Below are 16884 nucleotides of genomic sequence, written 5' to 3' on the forward strand. Positions count from 1 at the left end.
TAACTATTCTGTGAAGTTGTGAAAAGTTTCCTCCTTTCATAGAGGAGGAAAGCGGATAATTCAGATTTCTGGGACACTCCTCCGTTCACTGAATCAGAATCTCTGGGATTGGGTTTTAGGAATATCCAGGGAGTTTTGATACACCATCAGGTTTGGGAACCATTAACCCAAGGCAACCATCAACCCTCTCAGCCTCAGTTTTCTCATCCATAAAATAAAATTTACCCTTGATACATTCTGTTTATAAGATGGGGCCACCTACCTCACAGGGACTTTGGAAAGATCAAATTCAATAATCTACTTTAAAGTTCTTTGGCAACTATAAATGTCTGGATAAGTTTTTTTCTTTTAACCATAAAAAGCCACATTATACTTTTTATGTGGTATAATGTGGATCATAATTGGTGTTCAATGAATGAATGTTGGATGGTTGTTGAACAAATGAACTAAACTTTAGCTATAGAACCAGCTAGACTTTCTCTGAATCTTAAATAAATAATAAAACCGGTGGAGAGATTTGGAAGCATCCCATTGTTTTTGCCATATCATTCCTAACGCATCTATTCCAGACCACACCTGATGAGACAGTGAAAGGAGGAACTTGGCCTTTCACGTTCCCTTTGGCAGTTTCTCATTTGATCCTTCCAAACCCCAGGACCCCAGGACCATTATCTCATTTGATCCTTCCAAAATTCCTGTGAGGTAGGTAGAATGCAGACTTCTTTAGTTATAGTCAACTCAGTTTAGAGGGTTTTTTTTTTTCCTAAATCAGAATGCCTTTAATTCTCCTAGGTAGTTTGTTAGATCTAGTACTATTGGCACAATACTTGGTGCCTTCAGCCTGATTGTAGTTTATGTTACCTAATGTGTAATACAAGATTTAAGTGATTCTTTGTTAGCATAGCTTTACGTGTAATCATTGGTACTCTTATTCCCAGGTCCTCTCTGGAAATCAACTCCAGCTATTGTATAACTATAAGAGGGTGAAGATAATTAACTTCCCTAGGTTCCTTAAGGAGAATTTGTAGTGTGTTGTTATGATGATGTATCTTGTACTTCAGCATCAAACTTAGTACTTAATAAATATTTGTTGAAATAATGAATTTATGAACCGACTAGGCTCAGTATCAAAGCTGGCTGGAATCACTTGCCTCTGTTCTCCTTATATTACATTTAAACCTTTTTATTATAGAAATTTTAAATTATATACAAAAATGGAGAAAATAGTACAGTGATCTAAACACACACACACAGAGGATTATTTTGAAACACATCCCAGACATCATATTTCATTTGTTAAGTATTTCCAAATACAGGCAGACCTCAGAAATATTTTAGGTTCAGTTCCAGACCACCACGATAAAGCAAATGTTGCAATAAAACTAGTCATGTGAAATTTTTGGTTTCCCAGTGTATATAAAAGTTATGTTTACACTATACTATAGTCTGTTAAGTGTGCAATAGCATTGTCTAAAAAAATGTACATACCTTAATTTAAAAATACTTTATTACTAAAAAATGCTAACCATCATCTGAGCCTTCAGTGAGTTGTAGTAGTAACCTCAAAGATCACTGATCACAGATCACCATAACAAGCATAGTGATAATGAAAAAGTTTGAAATATTGCAAGAATTACCAAAATGTAGCATGGAGACAGGAAGTGAGCAAATGCTGTTGGAAAAGTGTCGCCAATAGACTTGCTCAACGCAGGGCTGCCACAAACTTCAATTTGTAAAAAACACAGTATCTGTGAAGCGCAGTAAAGCAAATCGCAATAAAACGACATATGCCTGTATATCTTCAAAACCATGTTTTTTTTTCAATATGGTAAAATACATATAAGATAAAACTTACCATCTTAAACCATTTTTTTCTTCCAGTTTTATCGAGATATAATTGACATACAGCACTGACATACAGTTTAAGGTGTACAGCATAATGATTTACTTACATACATCATGAAATGATTATCACAATAAGTTTAGTGAACATCTGTCATCTTATAAAGATACAAAATTAAAGAAATAGAAAAAAATTTTGATGAAAACTCTTAGGATTTGCTCTGTTTACAACTTTCATATGTAACATACAGTAGTGTTATTTATACTTATCATGTTATATATTACATCCCTAGTACTTATTTCTCTTATAGCTGGAAGTTTGTACCTTTTGACTGCCTTCATTCAGTTCTCCCTCCCCCATTCCCCACCTTTGGTAACTATAAATCTGATCTCTTTTTCTTAGAGTTTGTTTGTTTTTGCTAGTTTTTACACAACATAGTGATTCAATATTTCTATCCATTTCAAAATGATCACCACATAAGTCTAGTTACAATCTGTCACCATACTAAGATATGACAATATAGTTATTGAATTTCCCACACTGTACATTTCATACCCATGACTCATTTATTTTTCAACTGGAAGTTTGTACTTAATCTCTTAGTCTCCCTCACCTATTTCTTTCCTCCCCTCACCCATTTATCTTAAGCATTTAAAAATGTACAGTTCAATAATGGTAAGTATATTCACACTGTTGTGCAACCAGTCTCCAGTGTTTTTATTTTTTAATAAACTTTATTTTTTTAAATAATTTTAGCTTTACAGGAAAGTTGCAAAGATAATAGAGTTCCTGTACCCCCTCACTCATTTTCCCCTAATGTTACCATCTTATGGTACATTCATCAAGAGTAAGAAACCAACCTTGGTACACTCAGATTTCACCAGTTTTTCCACTAACATCCTTTTTCTGTTCCAGAATCCAATCCAGGATACTACGTTATTGTGTTTAGTCTACCCTGAATTTTGAATTATTTACCTTTTAAATCTCCTAGAAAAGGCATATGGAAGGAGCATTTCTCTTTGCTGTTCTCCTACATTTCAAGCACATCTACCTCTATGTAGCACCAGCTTACGGTGTATATTTACTGCGATCTTACTGTTTCACTGCAAATAAACCAGGCAAGTTTTAGTGATCATTTTATTTTATTTTTTCTTTATTTTATCTTGACTTCGTGGCTTGCTTTGTGAGAGAGTTTTATGAGGCACAACGGGTATCTCTCAGCTATTGATCCTATAAATCCTTTGCCCATTCTGATTTTTCTCTGCTCTTGCCACGTCATAAAGATTGGTGTACTGTCATGGGATACTTCTAGTTTGGGCATATTGTATAAGTTATGGCTTTCCATTCTCCTGGTTAATGATAATGTTCCTTTTCTGTAGATGGGTCCATCCGATGGAACAGCTTCAGTTTTCTCCGTCTTATTTCCCTGGGACTAATCGTTTTCCTAGTTTCTGCTCTTTCGTTGGGTCCTTTTCTAGCCTTGGTAAGTCTTTTATTTGTTATAAAGAATACATGTTTGTTGTTATTTAGAAAAAAATAATAAAGCCAGGAATATATAAAATAAGGAAAACTACTCCTTTTTTACTCCTTCCCACTATGACTCCCCAAAGATAGGATGTTATTCTTTCAGACATTTCTGTGCTTATGCAAATATGTATGTGCATATATTTGTATGTTTAACTATATGTCTCACACAGACACACACACTCACACAGAGTTGCTAATAATCAGTCACAGATTTCCATATTTGCTAATTTGCTTGTTTGCTGTACTTTATTTGTAACCTTAAAATCAATACTCACAGTGCTTTCACAGTCATTCATTGACAGCAAACACTCTAAAGTGCCTAGAATGTTACAGATGTTCAACGGGTGTTTTTCTTTTTTCATTTCTTCCCTCATGCTGAATTCAACTAATTAGTTTTAATTTCTGCTAAAATTGGGAAACACTGCATCTCTCATCAAGCCTTCCCTGCCGTCCCCTTCTCTTCAGTAAACTTGGTAAAGCTGCAGTCTGTGTTCTCCTTTGCCCCTTATAAATTCTTCCATTATTATACTTATAATAGTATTGGACTGGTATTCAAAGTACTCTGATGTATCTTGTCCCACTTAACAGATGAGAAGGTTGGACAAAAAAGAGGTTCTGTGAACTGCTCAGGATCACACAACTACTTCCTTGTACAAAAACCAGAACTCAGACCTCATAACTTTCTACATGCTATGCCATAGACAGTACCCTAGTTCTCATTTTGAATTTAGAAAAGATTGATCACTGTTTAATCTCTTTTCAACAGAACCAACTGCCTCAAGTCTTTTCCCGACTCTTCCCTTTCAAGAGGGGCCTCTGCCATGCGTATTGGGCCCCAAACTTCTGGGCTTTGTACAGCGCTTTGGACAAAGTGCTGTCCATCATCGGTATGGTAGCAAGCCGCCTTACTTTTTTTTCTTTGGCTATGCTGTGCTGCTTGTGGGATCTTAGTTCCCCGACCAGGGATCGAACCCGGCCCCAGCAGTGAAGGCACCGAGTCCTAACCACTGGACCGCCATGGAATTCCCTAAGCCTTCTTACTTAGACTATGAATATTGAAAGGACTAGTCACATTGACAAAAGGAAAAACCTATTTTGTGTTTTGAATGTGGCTAAGCTGTTTGTTCTCCAGCCCTGCGTTTCAGCTTTCAGAATGAACAGGGGAGTGGTTCTAGGGACCGAGACTTCAGTGCAGAAAACAGACTGCATTCCTTATAAAAGCTCTTTGTGGCAGTGAGGTTGTTGCTCCTTTCGTTGGGAAAAAAATAAACTTTTTAGACATTTTTAAAAGGTAATTTTACCTTAAGCAAAACGTTATTCAGTAGTTATAGCCTTAGTTTTAAACTTAAAAATGTGAAGAAGCAGGAAAGAAGAATGTGTAAGTTGTGACTCTGGGTATTGAACCAATAAGGAAAATGATGGCCATGCATTTTAACATGAGATGAGAAGAAAGGGAAAACTTAGGCTATGCTTTTAAGTTTGAGGTGTGATGAAAAAGAATTTATAACCTTTAGATGGTTCTGAAAATAACTCTGTGGAACAACTCACAGCCTCTCATTTGTGAATACAGCCTAGCTTGATGGAAAATGGCAGGATCAAGAGGATAGGTAAACTTTTCTGTAATGGGACAGACAGTAAATATTTTAGGCTTTGCAGGCCACATAAGATTTTGTTTACAACCTTTAAAAACGTAAAAACCTGTGTGAAAAACAAATGCAACAATAAAGAAGTGCTAGGCTGTCAGTAGCAGGGGCTTTGGAACCAGACAGAACTGGGTTCGATTCTTCCACCTATTAGTTGTGTGACTTAGGCACATTACTCAGCTCTCTGTGCCTCAGGGGGGCAAAAAGTAATGGCTACAAAGCCCTTGGCACATGGTAGATGCTTAATGCGTGGTGGCTGCTATTACTGTTTTGGCTACGTACTTACAGGAAATCATAATTTGGTATTATTGCTCACCCACTGAGTCCAGCCTTGATGTACATGGCATCTTATAAAGTTAGTTCTTAACATTTCTAAAAGCTTTAAACAACCAGCATGATATGAGGTACAAGGGTCGCTTGCCTTATCTGAGTCAGGAAACTGTTGTACCTCACCTTGTGTATCTGTCTCCTCAAGGAGGTCGTGAATGGAAAGTCAGTGGCAGGTTAGGCAACTCTGTTTCAGGCAGATAGTTATTAGCTTTAAGAGAGACTCAGCAGGCTGAAGGGAAAAGGGACAAGGTGAATGAATAGAAAATATTTTGATAGTCTACACCTTTCCCACATTTCACTAATTTTCAATGGCATTAGACAGGGCCATTCAGGTGCTCAGACTGTCCCTGACTGTTCTGTTAGCTTTTTTGGGCTGGGACTTGCATCATTATCCTCAGACTTGGTTCATTTAGTAAGGATTTAAAACTCCTATGTGCTGGGGATAGAAATAAATTAATTGTCATTCCTGCCTTTAAGGAACCGAGTATAATAGAGGAAATGAACATACATACAGATACAGTGCAGTGTGGTGAACACAGAGACATGCATAACAGACCCTAACCCACAAGAAAATCAGCTGTACTTCCTGAGTTAGGAGTTTTCTCAGATGAGTAAGTGAATTAGGAGTTAACTTTGCAAAGTGAGTAGGCCATTCTAAGCAAAGGGAGTAGTCTGTGCAAAAGGACACAGGTGTCAGAGTGGTATGTCGGCTCATTGTGGCCAAGCTGTATTTAACAGGGTGGAGTGGATGAGGCTGGAGAGGTGGGAGGGGGCTAGATCATGGAAGACACTAGTGCTATGCTTAGGAATGTGGACTTTATCCCATAGGTAAGGAAGGATTCAAAGCTGGCCTGTGACATAGTAGACCTGTATTTTAGAAAGCTTGCTTCGTTTTAGAGGTGAGAGCATATTGCTGTTCATGCTGCCTATCAGCAAGGTTTCCTGTTCCAATACAGACAGCTGCAGTCTAAACTAGAGGCATTTTAGGTAGAATGGTGCAGGACTGAGTTAATGAAATCTTGACCTTGAAACAGTCTTAAGATTTAGTAGCTTATTTTTTTTCCTCAAGGAATTCATTGGCAAAATATGCTGTGCCATTAATCAAAACAAAACAAAATAAAATGTCTTTTTACTCTGTAGGTTTAGAACTGAAACTTCTTGACCCCAGCAAGATTCCCAAGGCCTCAATGACAAGTGGTTTAGTTCAGCAGTTCCAACACACAGTCCTTCCCTCAGTGACACCCTTGGCCACCCTTATCTGCACTCTGATTGCCATATTGGTAAGAATTCACACGTGATCCTCATTTCTTGAGTTTTCTCTGCTTTTCTTTTGTGTGGCTGGTTGAATTTTAACTTTCAAGTTTCCCCAACTGTAGGATAAATTCCATGGCTGTAATCCTGCTGCAGATTGAGGCATTTCCTATTCTTAGGGTAACTTTGAACACTGTAAGGAAGGATTACTAGTAAAGCCTCTATGAGAGAGGTTCTCACCAGAGGCTAATAGACCATCTGTTCACTGTCAGATGAGGAAGAAAGAAAAGCCCAGGGGAGGGAACTTGGACCACACTGTGGAGAAAGAGGACAATGTAGTAGGGACATCAGGTTTTTGTTTTCATACGTGGCTAACTGATAAAAACTCTAAATTTGTCTGTACTGCATGGATATTTTGTGACGATGATAATGAATTGAGAGAGTCAACAATGGCTGTCTGAGCATCAGATAAGAATCTTATATGAATCAGATGCTGTTATAGGCATCATTCATAGCTGTTTTTATTTGTTAGTGATCATGATGTCCTCAATTTCATGATACAATTTTAGTAAAATTCAACATAAATAACTTAATCATATCTAATTACACTCAGTTTTAATTTCGGTTTCTGAACAATCAAATCTATTCACAAGACACCTGACCCCACTTAATTACGTGGCAGTACTGGTAGGTAGTTAAGCTCTGTTGGCCTACTTATCCACATGTTCTGAATTTAAAACTTTTTCCCTAAAACTTCAGCCTTGTAAGCTGCATATGGAAGGCCGTGGTTTTGTTGTAAATTACATCCCAGCCCACAAAGTTAGGTGTTTATTAATATGCTAAGATCTAATTTATTATTAGCGCCACAATATCGATGAACTTTTGTAGTTTGACTAATATGTTCAGTGACTATTAATTAACTAATTATGAAGGTGTAATTAGGAGTTATACTGGATATCCTAGAACTTAATTATCATTTCATATTAATTTTGATGAATAGAATTAATTTTAATGTGTTAAATATATATTTCCAAATGCCTTTTTTTTTCTGAGTAGTTGTTTTTATGTTAACTTTTGGTGGACTGTTCACAAAGCAAATTATCCCAGTTTGATGGAGAATAGTCTTAAGAGCTACTGTTTCTCAGAGATGATGTAAATTATATTCACCTGAACAATGTTTCAGTAAAGCCTATTTTAAATGATACTGAAGTTTTATCTTTGCCTATTGTTTCTAGCCCTCTATTTTCTGTCTTTGGTTTAAACCTCAAGGGCCCAGAGGCTTTCTCCGATGTCTAATTCTTTGTGCCTTGAGCTCCTTCATGTTTGGGTGGCACGTCCACGAAAAAGCCATACTCCTTGCAGTTCTCCCAATGAGGTAAGCAGATAGCTCAGTCAGTCAACATTTCTGGCATATTTCACAGTGATCCTATTGTTTTCCGTTTGATCTGTCGCTTCTTGACATGTTCAGTGGGATAGGCAAAGGCAAAGACACATGGGAACAGATTTATACCAGGACAGAACGGGGCTATTTAACTTGGGATCCTTGTACCTGTGTAGGTTCTAAGGTATGCAAAACTGCCTGTATTGTTCCTGCATTTTTTGGTAAGGGGTACTGTAGTGATTAAGCGCCATGATACCAGGCTGTTACTTCTGGCTATTGAATGGCAGCATAGTATGGAAAAAGCATGGACTTTGGTGTCATCACACCTGTGAAAATAAGGTCCCACAGTTCCTTGTTAAGTGTTGTTAGTCAGAGTAAGGATTGAGTCCATTATGGAATAATACCTAACACGTACAGCACTTCAGATTTTTCAGAACTGTTTTTGTTGTTAGTTGTTTTTTCTGGGGTGGGGGTTGTTGTTTTGTTTTGTTTTGCATTCTTTCTTTTGAGCCTCACAACAACCTTTAAGATAATTAGTATAAATGGATATCACCCCCTGTCTTCACATCTGCAGAAACTGGGGCTCAGAGTTTAAGTGACTTATCCAAAGTCACACAGCTAGCAAATAGCAGGGTTAGGACTTAAACCTGAATCTTATCATGCTGAATCTTAAGATCTTTTCACTGTGCCATGCTAAAAAAAAAAAAGCATTTTAAATGCAGCTGTGTCCATTTTATATACAACTGAAACCCAATTAGATAGATGGTAATAGAATTAGCCTTTTTCTTAAGATTTTTCTTAAATCCTGAGAGAAATCATTTAAGCTCTGAAAGAACATTAATCAAATTTGTCAGATCAGTATATGGCTTGTCTGGGTTCATTTAGCAACTTGGAGTTTCCAAATTAAAAAATAGAGAAAAACTTCTAATGTCTTTAGTTAGAATTCTTATTAAACACCAGCAGGTATGGGGCATTGTCCAAGAGAAGGACTATAGGGTTGGAAATAAAATCCTGTTTCTCTAGCTGCCACCACTAGGCAGCTCCCAATCCCACAATATTCCTTTCTTTGAGGAGGCAGTTACTCAGAGAGGCAAGATTCTTTATTGAATGTTGCATGACTCAGTGTGATGCATTCTTCTTTGTATTGCTTTAAGTTTCCCACTAAAAAAATTAATATTCTCAATTGAATTGGACTTGTAGCAAAGATCAGTATGTTATTTTATGCATAAGCCAGTTCTAGAAATAATATTAGATGCAGGTTATTCCAGCTATTTGCAAGTATAAGCTTCATTTGATGTTTTAAGGAATTATTATAAGAATTTTTATTTTTAGCCTCTTATCTGTGGGAAAAGCAGGAGATGCTTCAGTTTTTCTGATTCTGACCACAACAGGACATTATTCCCTCTTCCCTCTGCTCTTCACTGCACCAGGTAAATAGCTTCTTTTAAGAGAGATCTATTTAATTGCCATGCCTGTTCATCAGAGCCTACTGATAAATACTGTCTGATCAATGCTATCTGATTTAAACAACCTTAAAATCTCTTAGAAAGAGAGAGCTCATCCATTCTTTTAAATAAAACCTCCAACATGTCCCTAATTCTCAGTATCTTTACATGTCACAAAAATGCACAGTTAAGCTCAGAAAGCATTCCTAGCACTGTATAGCTGTGTCATTGTGCTTATATTCCCATAAGTACCATAAACCTTTCTCTTGCCAACTTAATTGTCATATGTCCTTTTTTATTCTTTTAACAGAACTTCCCATTAAAATCTTACTCATGTTACTGTTTACCATCTATAGTATTTCCTCACTGAAGACTCTATTCAGGTAATCTAAAAAAAGTGCATTTAAAATTATATTTACTTTTGTGAAATGTTTACTCCTAAATGATTGATAAGCCTTTTTTTTTTTTTTTTTTTTTTTTTTCTTTTTGCGGTATGTGGGCCTCTCACTGTTGTGGCCTCTCCCGTTGCGGAGCACAGGTTCCGGATGCGCAGGCCCAGCGGCCATGGCTCACGGGCCCAGCCGCTCCACGGCATATGGGATCCTCCCAGACCGGGGCACGAACCCGTATCCCCTGCATCGTCAGGCGGACTCTTAACCACTTGCGCCACCAGGGAGGCCCTGATAAGCCTTTTAAATTTTATTTTTTAAGTTTTAATAGTAATATCACAACATTACAAAATACCAGCAGATAGCAGGAGAAATTACCCATATTCCATCACTCTCACATGGCAACATAGGTCATGGCTTTAGTTTGGGGGAATATTTGAGGAGGGACTACCCAGCTTAAATTAAAACTTTATATGAAAACTAAAAAATGGAATGTAAAATATGCATTATGAGTAAAACCACATAAATACAGATGCTTAAAACCAAAAGATATGTAAAAAATTCTTACATATCTTAGAATTATGGGTGGAATTTTTTTCTTTTCTAAACGTAATGTTACCTATATAATTTTCTAAAGCTTGCTATGGATTATATCTGATTGTGTTCTTGAAACCTCAAATGCTTAATTATATGAAAACTCAATTATAACCGTATGACTCAGCAATTCCACTCTTAGGTATATACCCAAAAGAACTGAAAACAGGGACTCAGACAGATACTTGTACATCAGTGTTCATTGCAGTTTTATTCACAGTAGCCAAAAGGTAGAAATAGCCCAAATGTCCATCAACAAATGAATGGATAAACAAAATAGTATATATACATATAATGGAATATTAGTCATCCAGAAAGAGGAGTGAAGCTCTGATATGTACTACAACATGAATGAACCTTGAAAACTTAGGCTAAGTGCAATAAGCCAGATACAACAAGGACAAATACTGTATGATTTCATTTATATGAAATATCTAGACTAGGCAAATTCATAGAGACAGAAGGTAAATTAGTAGGTATGGGGACCGGTGAGAGCAATGGTGGTGCTGGATAGGGAGTTATTATTGCTTAATGTTTCCAGAGGTTCTTTTTGGGGTGTTGAAATGTTTTGAAAGTGGATATTGACACAACATTGTCTATATACTTAATACTACTTAATTATATACTTAAAAATGGTTAAAATACCAAATTTTATATTATTTTACCAAAACAAAAAATTATATATGGTTTACCGTATTCTTATTCCAATATCACACTATCCAGCCCCCTTTCCTCTTCCAAATGCATAGCTAATTCTCTCTCAGCAACTTCAGCTAAGTGACAACATAGATGATGGTTGGGTAAATTTGGATTGTTGAGTTAATGTAATGATATATCTTTATCATTTTTTTTAAATGTGAAATTTTATTCATTCTTTTGACTCTAGCTTTATCTGTACTTCACATCACGACAGTGCAGGTGAGAAGCTTTAGCTGAGAAATGTTTGCAAAAGCAGAATGACTCATCTAAAATCAGACTCCTCTCGTTTTTTTCTTCAGAAAAGAAAAACCTCTTTTTAATTGGATGGAAACTTTCTACCTCCTTGGCCTGGGGCCTCTGGAAGTCTTCTGTGAATTTGTATTCCCTTTCACCTCTTGGCAGCTGAAGTACCCCTTTATCCCTTTGTTACTGACCTCAGTGTATTGTGCAGTGGGCATCACATATGCTTGGTTCAAACTGTATGTTTCAGTATTGACTGACCCTCCTGTTGGCAAGACAAAGAAGCAATGAATAAAGGAACTGCTTGGATGTATTCCAAGCAATTATTTCATGGGAAATTAATCAGAACTTGAAGAAAGTTGCTGGTGGCATGAGCCATTCATTTCAGTAAATCTGTTTGAGGACCATTCTTCTAAACTTGGCCTTGCCCAGCTTAGCAACCTGATTGTCACCATGGTGAGAAGCCACTTGTCCTCCATAAGCAGTGAAACACATCTGAAACAAATCTCGCCTTCCCCTATTAAAATTGTCTGAGATCATTGAGACTGCTTTGCTTGCTCTAGGCAAGGAGGGAGTCTGATCAGCAGCATGATTATCTGTAGCCTATGATAACCATTGTCAGGGTATAAAGCATAATTAGAATTATGTGCTAAGGGAAATATAAATAAAATACCATTTTGTATTTCTGCACAAAAAATTTTTGGATCATTTCCAGCTCCTACATTTTCCTGTTGGCATGCACACAAGCAAGTGGTGTGCACTGTCCCCATTCTGTACACCTTGTTCCAGGAGATTTTTTTTTCATTGAAATTATACATTGACAATACTCACAAAGCCAGGGAGGATATTTAATGAACTGTTTGGCCTGTCAGCAGAGACTATAAACCACATCTACTCTTACATTAGTTAAGGACATCTTGTACGGTTCATTTATTCTAAAAGCAAGTACTGCAATTTTGATAAGGCTACTCCTCAAACTTTGCTCATGTGAAAAGACTTAAGGGTTTTTTGCAGCCCAGTCTTGTCCTCCCCCCACCTTGAGAGTACTTCATACACTTTATCCAAGACCCCCATTTGCCTAATACCTGCTGCACATTCAAATTCAACTAACATTTATCTATCTGACACTAGGAACTTTCACACATTTTATTTACCCATTGTCCCCTAAGAAGATCAGAGAGAGACCAAGGTCAATAGAATCCTGGGATGCTAATCCAGCTATCCCATCTCTTAAATTCACTCTATTTTCCCAGACTTCTTTTGAGTCTCATTCAAAGATAACGATGGGGATTTTTGCCAAAGGGGGAGGGAAGTACGGCCCCTCTAGCCTGTTTTCCTCACCACAGTCCCCCTTGCACCCTATGCTCCCGCTGTCCCAACAACTTAGATTTCCCAGTGTTCCGGCTATTTCGTACTTCTGCTTCCTTTTATTCTTGCCACTTCCTTTCTTTCCTCTCTGTACTGACTTTTCTACCCTATCATCTGATTGTCTGAACTTCTTCAAGATTCAACTTCACTGCTACCGTATCTATAAATATAAATGTAATACAGTGTAATGATTAAGAGTAGGGGCCTTGGGGCTTCCCTGGTGGTTCAGTGGTTAAGACTCTGCTCCCAGTGCAGGGGACTTGGGTTTGATCCCTGGTCAGGGAACTAGAACCCACATGCCACAACTAAGAGTTTGCCTGCTGCAACTAAGATTCCACATGCTGCAACTAAAGATCCCGCATGCCACAAGGAAGATCCCATGTGCCGCAACAAAGACCTAATGCAGCCAAATAAATAAAATAAATATTTTTTAAAAAAAGAGTAGGGGCCCTGCGGGAATTCCCTGGCACACATACACACAGAAAAGAGTAGGGTCCCTGAAATCACACAGCCTGATTTTAGATCTTGCCTCCATGATTTTTTTTATCTGTAGTCAAGTTATTTAACCATCCGTTGCCTCAATGTCCTCATTTCTAAAATCACAAAAAATTTAGAACCCTGCTTAGCACATATTACATGTTCAATAAATATCATTTAAGGGAATTCCCTGGCGGTCCTGTGGTTATGACTCTGCACTTCCACTGCTGAGGGCCCAGGTTCAATCCCTGGTCGGGGAACTAAGATCCCACAAGCTGCGCAGTGCGACCAATAAATAAATATTTGATATTTTTACGAGCCCTTTCCCTCTACCTTCTCTCCCCCTCCCCCAGAATTGAGTACCCCACCATGTGCTCCGAGGCCAGGGGTCTACTACTATTAATGGCTGTAATAATTGTTTATCTGTTTTCCTCAGGAGACTTTAACAGTTTGACAGCAGAGACCACACTTGTCTTGATAGTCCCAGTTTTTGGCACAGTTGAATGAATGAAGCACACCACACAGGCCATGATTAAAATCTAAATGTTTAGTAGCACCAGCAGTAACACAAGGGACCCAGTGTAGTTCCTCATATCTTTGCCAATTGGTATGCAAACAAACAAAAAAAGATGAATTTGGATGCCTCTCAACAAGGCCAAATTTAATTATGCTTTGTAGGTTGTTACTGTCAAAGTGATGTGATGTCAGAACTGGAAGAGTTCATCTGGTGTGGAGGTTTCCAAAATGTTCTGCAGAGCCTTGGAGGTTCTTGAGAGCTGCCTCAGAGGCTCTGGGCCCTGAAGCATCTTCAACCAAAGCAAATATGCTTTGATCTATTATATATTAGGCATCATGTAAGTTTTTGTTTGACTTAAGGATTCAAACTCTAAATATAGTCTTTAAAGCAATTCAACCCCTTATATTACCAGGAGGGCAATGGCTCCAGAGACTGAGGAAAAGCTTGTTGATGCCAACACAGACTTCCTCCCTACAGCCCGGGACTGTCCCAAGCACTATACTTTGTATTCATGTATTTAAACTTTGCAAAAACATGAGTGGTTTTCAACAGTAAATTCCTAGGTTTCAGCAGTTAACTAAATAAATGAAAGTGCCATTTCACAATGTTTTGAAATCTCGAATTAAGTCAAGAGCAAGCAAAGGTTACTATCAAAATTTAAACAAGATGTATAAGAAGCCCAATTTTTACCTGCTTTTAGTTTATTTGCAATGTACCCAAATTTAACAAGATGAAGGAAAAGAAAAGTGGGAGGAACTTGGTATTCTTGGTCACCGTATCTTTCCCTGGGTTGAGGGGATAGAGCCAGAACTGGGAGGGAACTATGGAAGATGCACTCTTTCCAGCCCAACACTGTCATAGTTTTCCTTGTTAATGATTTCCACCTGGAAACTATTCTTTGTGGAGGAAGCACTTCAGTGTCAGAGAGAATTGCCCCCTATGTATAGTCCATGCAGCTTGTTTGCAGTTAATGGGAGAAAAAAAATTCTATTAAAATATAACCTTTGAAAAAGATGTTTTACTCTTAAGTAGTTTGATGAAATTACTCTTCCAGTATGATCATGGTAAAAAAAACTTTTGACCCATCTACTCCCTTTTTCATGCTTCAAAGAAATGGGCTACTGGGACCTCCCTGGTGGTCCAGTGGTAAAGAATCCGCCTTCCAGTGCAGGGTACGCAGGTTCGATCCCTGGTTGGGGAACTAAGATCCCACATGCCGTGGGGCAACTAAGCCCGCGCGCCACAACTATTGAGCTCATGCGCCTCAACTACCAAGCTCGTGCACCTCAACGAGAGAGCCAGCATGCTGCAAACTACAGAGCCTGCGCACCCTGGAACCGCTGCACCACAACTAGAGAGAAGCCCGTGTGCTGCAACGAAGACCCCATGCACTGCAACTAAGACCTGACGCAGCCAAAAAAAAAAAAAGAAATGGGCTACTGTGCTAATGGCAACTGAACTTAGAACAATTTTATAAACCTCCAAAAACCTGAATCAATATAGCCATTAGTTTCTCACAATAAAGTCCCATATTCAGCATCCCCACTTTATAGAAATGTTAATAAATATACTAAAAAATTCTTTTTCAGTCTCAGGAGTGTTGACTGCAAGAAAAACACACAACATAGGAGTTGTTTTAGTTTTATTCAGGGACGTTACCATGGATTATAGCCTAGGAAACGGCCTCGCAGTAACTCTGAGACAACAGCTCTGAAGAGGTAGGGGGAGATTCAAGTATATATGTGACTTTTGGGCTAGGGAATACATACAGTCAAGTATACATCTTGGTGAAAGATTACTGCAAGTCACAAAGAACAGATATCTCAGGTTAATGACTTTAGTGCTTTTCTATGTAAAGGAAGATGCAAGAATCAGGGTTCATTAAAATTCTTCCAATTGGAACCAAGATGGTGGAGTAGAAGGATGTGCTCTCACTCCCTCTTGTGAGAGCACCAGGATCACAACTAGCTGCTGGACAATCATCAACAGGAGGACACTGGAACTCACCAAAAAAGATACCCCATGTCCAAGGACAAAGGAGAAGCCACAGTGAGATGGTACGAAGGGCGCAATCACAGTAAAATCAAATCCCATAACTGCTGGGTGGGTGACTCACAGACTGGAGAATGCTTACACCACAGAAGTTCACCCACTGGAGTGAAGGTTCTAAGCCCCACGTCAGGCTTCCCAACCTGGGAGTCTGGCAACGGGAGGAGGAATTCCTAGAGAATCAGACTTTAAAGGCTACTGGGATTTGATTGCAGGACTTCAACAGAACTGGGGGAAATGGAGACTCCACTTTTGGAGGGCACACACAAAGTGGGGTGCGCATCGGGACCCAGGAGAAGGAGCAGTGACCCCAGGGGATACTGAACCAGACCTACCTGCTAGCATTGGAGGGTCTCCTGGGGAGACGGGGGTGGCAGTGCTTCACCATGGGGACAAGGACACTGGCAGCAGAAGTTCTGGGAAGTACTCCTTGGTGTGAGCCCTCCCAGAGTCCGCCTTTAGCCCCACCAAAGAGCCCAGGTAGGCTCCAGTATTGGGTTGCCTCAGGCCAAACAACCAACAGGGAGGGAACCCAGCCCCACCCATCAGCAGTCAAGCAGATTAAAGTTTTACTGAGCTCCGCCCACCAGAGCAACAGTCAGCTCCACCCACCACAAGTCCCTCCCATCAGGAAACTTGCACAAACCTCTTAGACAGCCTCATCCACCAGAGGGCAGACAGCAGAAGCAAGAAGAACTACAATCCTGCAGCCTCTGGAACAAAACCACATTCACAGGAAGATAGACAAGATGAAAAGGCAGAGGGCTATGTACCAGATGAAGGAACAAGATAAAACCCCAGAAAAACAACTAAATGGAGTGGAGATAGGCAACCTTCCAGAAAAAGAAATCAGAATAATGATAGTGAAGATGATCCAGGACCTCGGGAAAAGAATGGAGGCAAAGATCAAGAAAATGCAAGAAATGTTTAACAAAGACCTAGAAGAATTAAAGGACAAACAAACAGAGATGAACAATACAGTAACTGAAATGAAAAATATACTAGAAGGAATCAATAGCAGAATAACTGAGGCAGAAGAACAGATAAGTGACCACAAAACAGAATGGTGGAATTAACTGCTGTGGAACAAAATAAAGAAAAAAGAATGAAAAGAAATGAAGACAGCCTAAG

At 38.7% G+C, this 16884-nt stretch overlaps 1 protein-coding gene across 1 annotated transcript in view; it reads left to right on the top strand.

Moving 5' to 3' along the window:
• Nucleotides 1-12008, top strand: part of ALG8 (ALG8 alpha-1,3-glucosyltransferase) — a 28348-nt gene extending 16340 nt beyond the window's left edge. Inside the window, exons 6-13 of the mRNA XM_060104961.1 lie at nt 2835-2961; nt 3223-3326; nt 4137-4257; nt 6484-6623; nt 7830-7969; nt 9308-9405; nt 9731-9803; nt 11402-12008. Coding sequence (XP_059960944.1) covers nt 2835-2961; nt 3223-3326; nt 4137-4257; nt 6484-6623; nt 7830-7969; nt 9308-9405; nt 9731-9803; nt 11402-11633 — 1035 coding nt within the window. The 3' untranslated portion in view covers nt 11634-12008. The remainder of the gene's footprint in view (nt 1-2834; nt 2962-3222; nt 3327-4136; nt 4258-6483; nt 6624-7829; nt 7970-9307; nt 9406-9730; nt 9804-11401) is intronic.
• The last annotated feature ends 4876 nt before the right edge of the window (nt 12009-16884 follow it).

This window comes from Mesoplodon densirostris, chromosome 7, assembly GCF_025265405.1.
Source record: "Mesoplodon densirostris isolate mMesDen1 chromosome 7, mMesDen1 primary haplotype, whole genome shotgun sequence".
NCBI classification, from domain to species: Eukaryota; Metazoa; Chordata; class Mammalia; order Artiodactyla; family Ziphiidae; genus Mesoplodon; species Mesoplodon densirostris.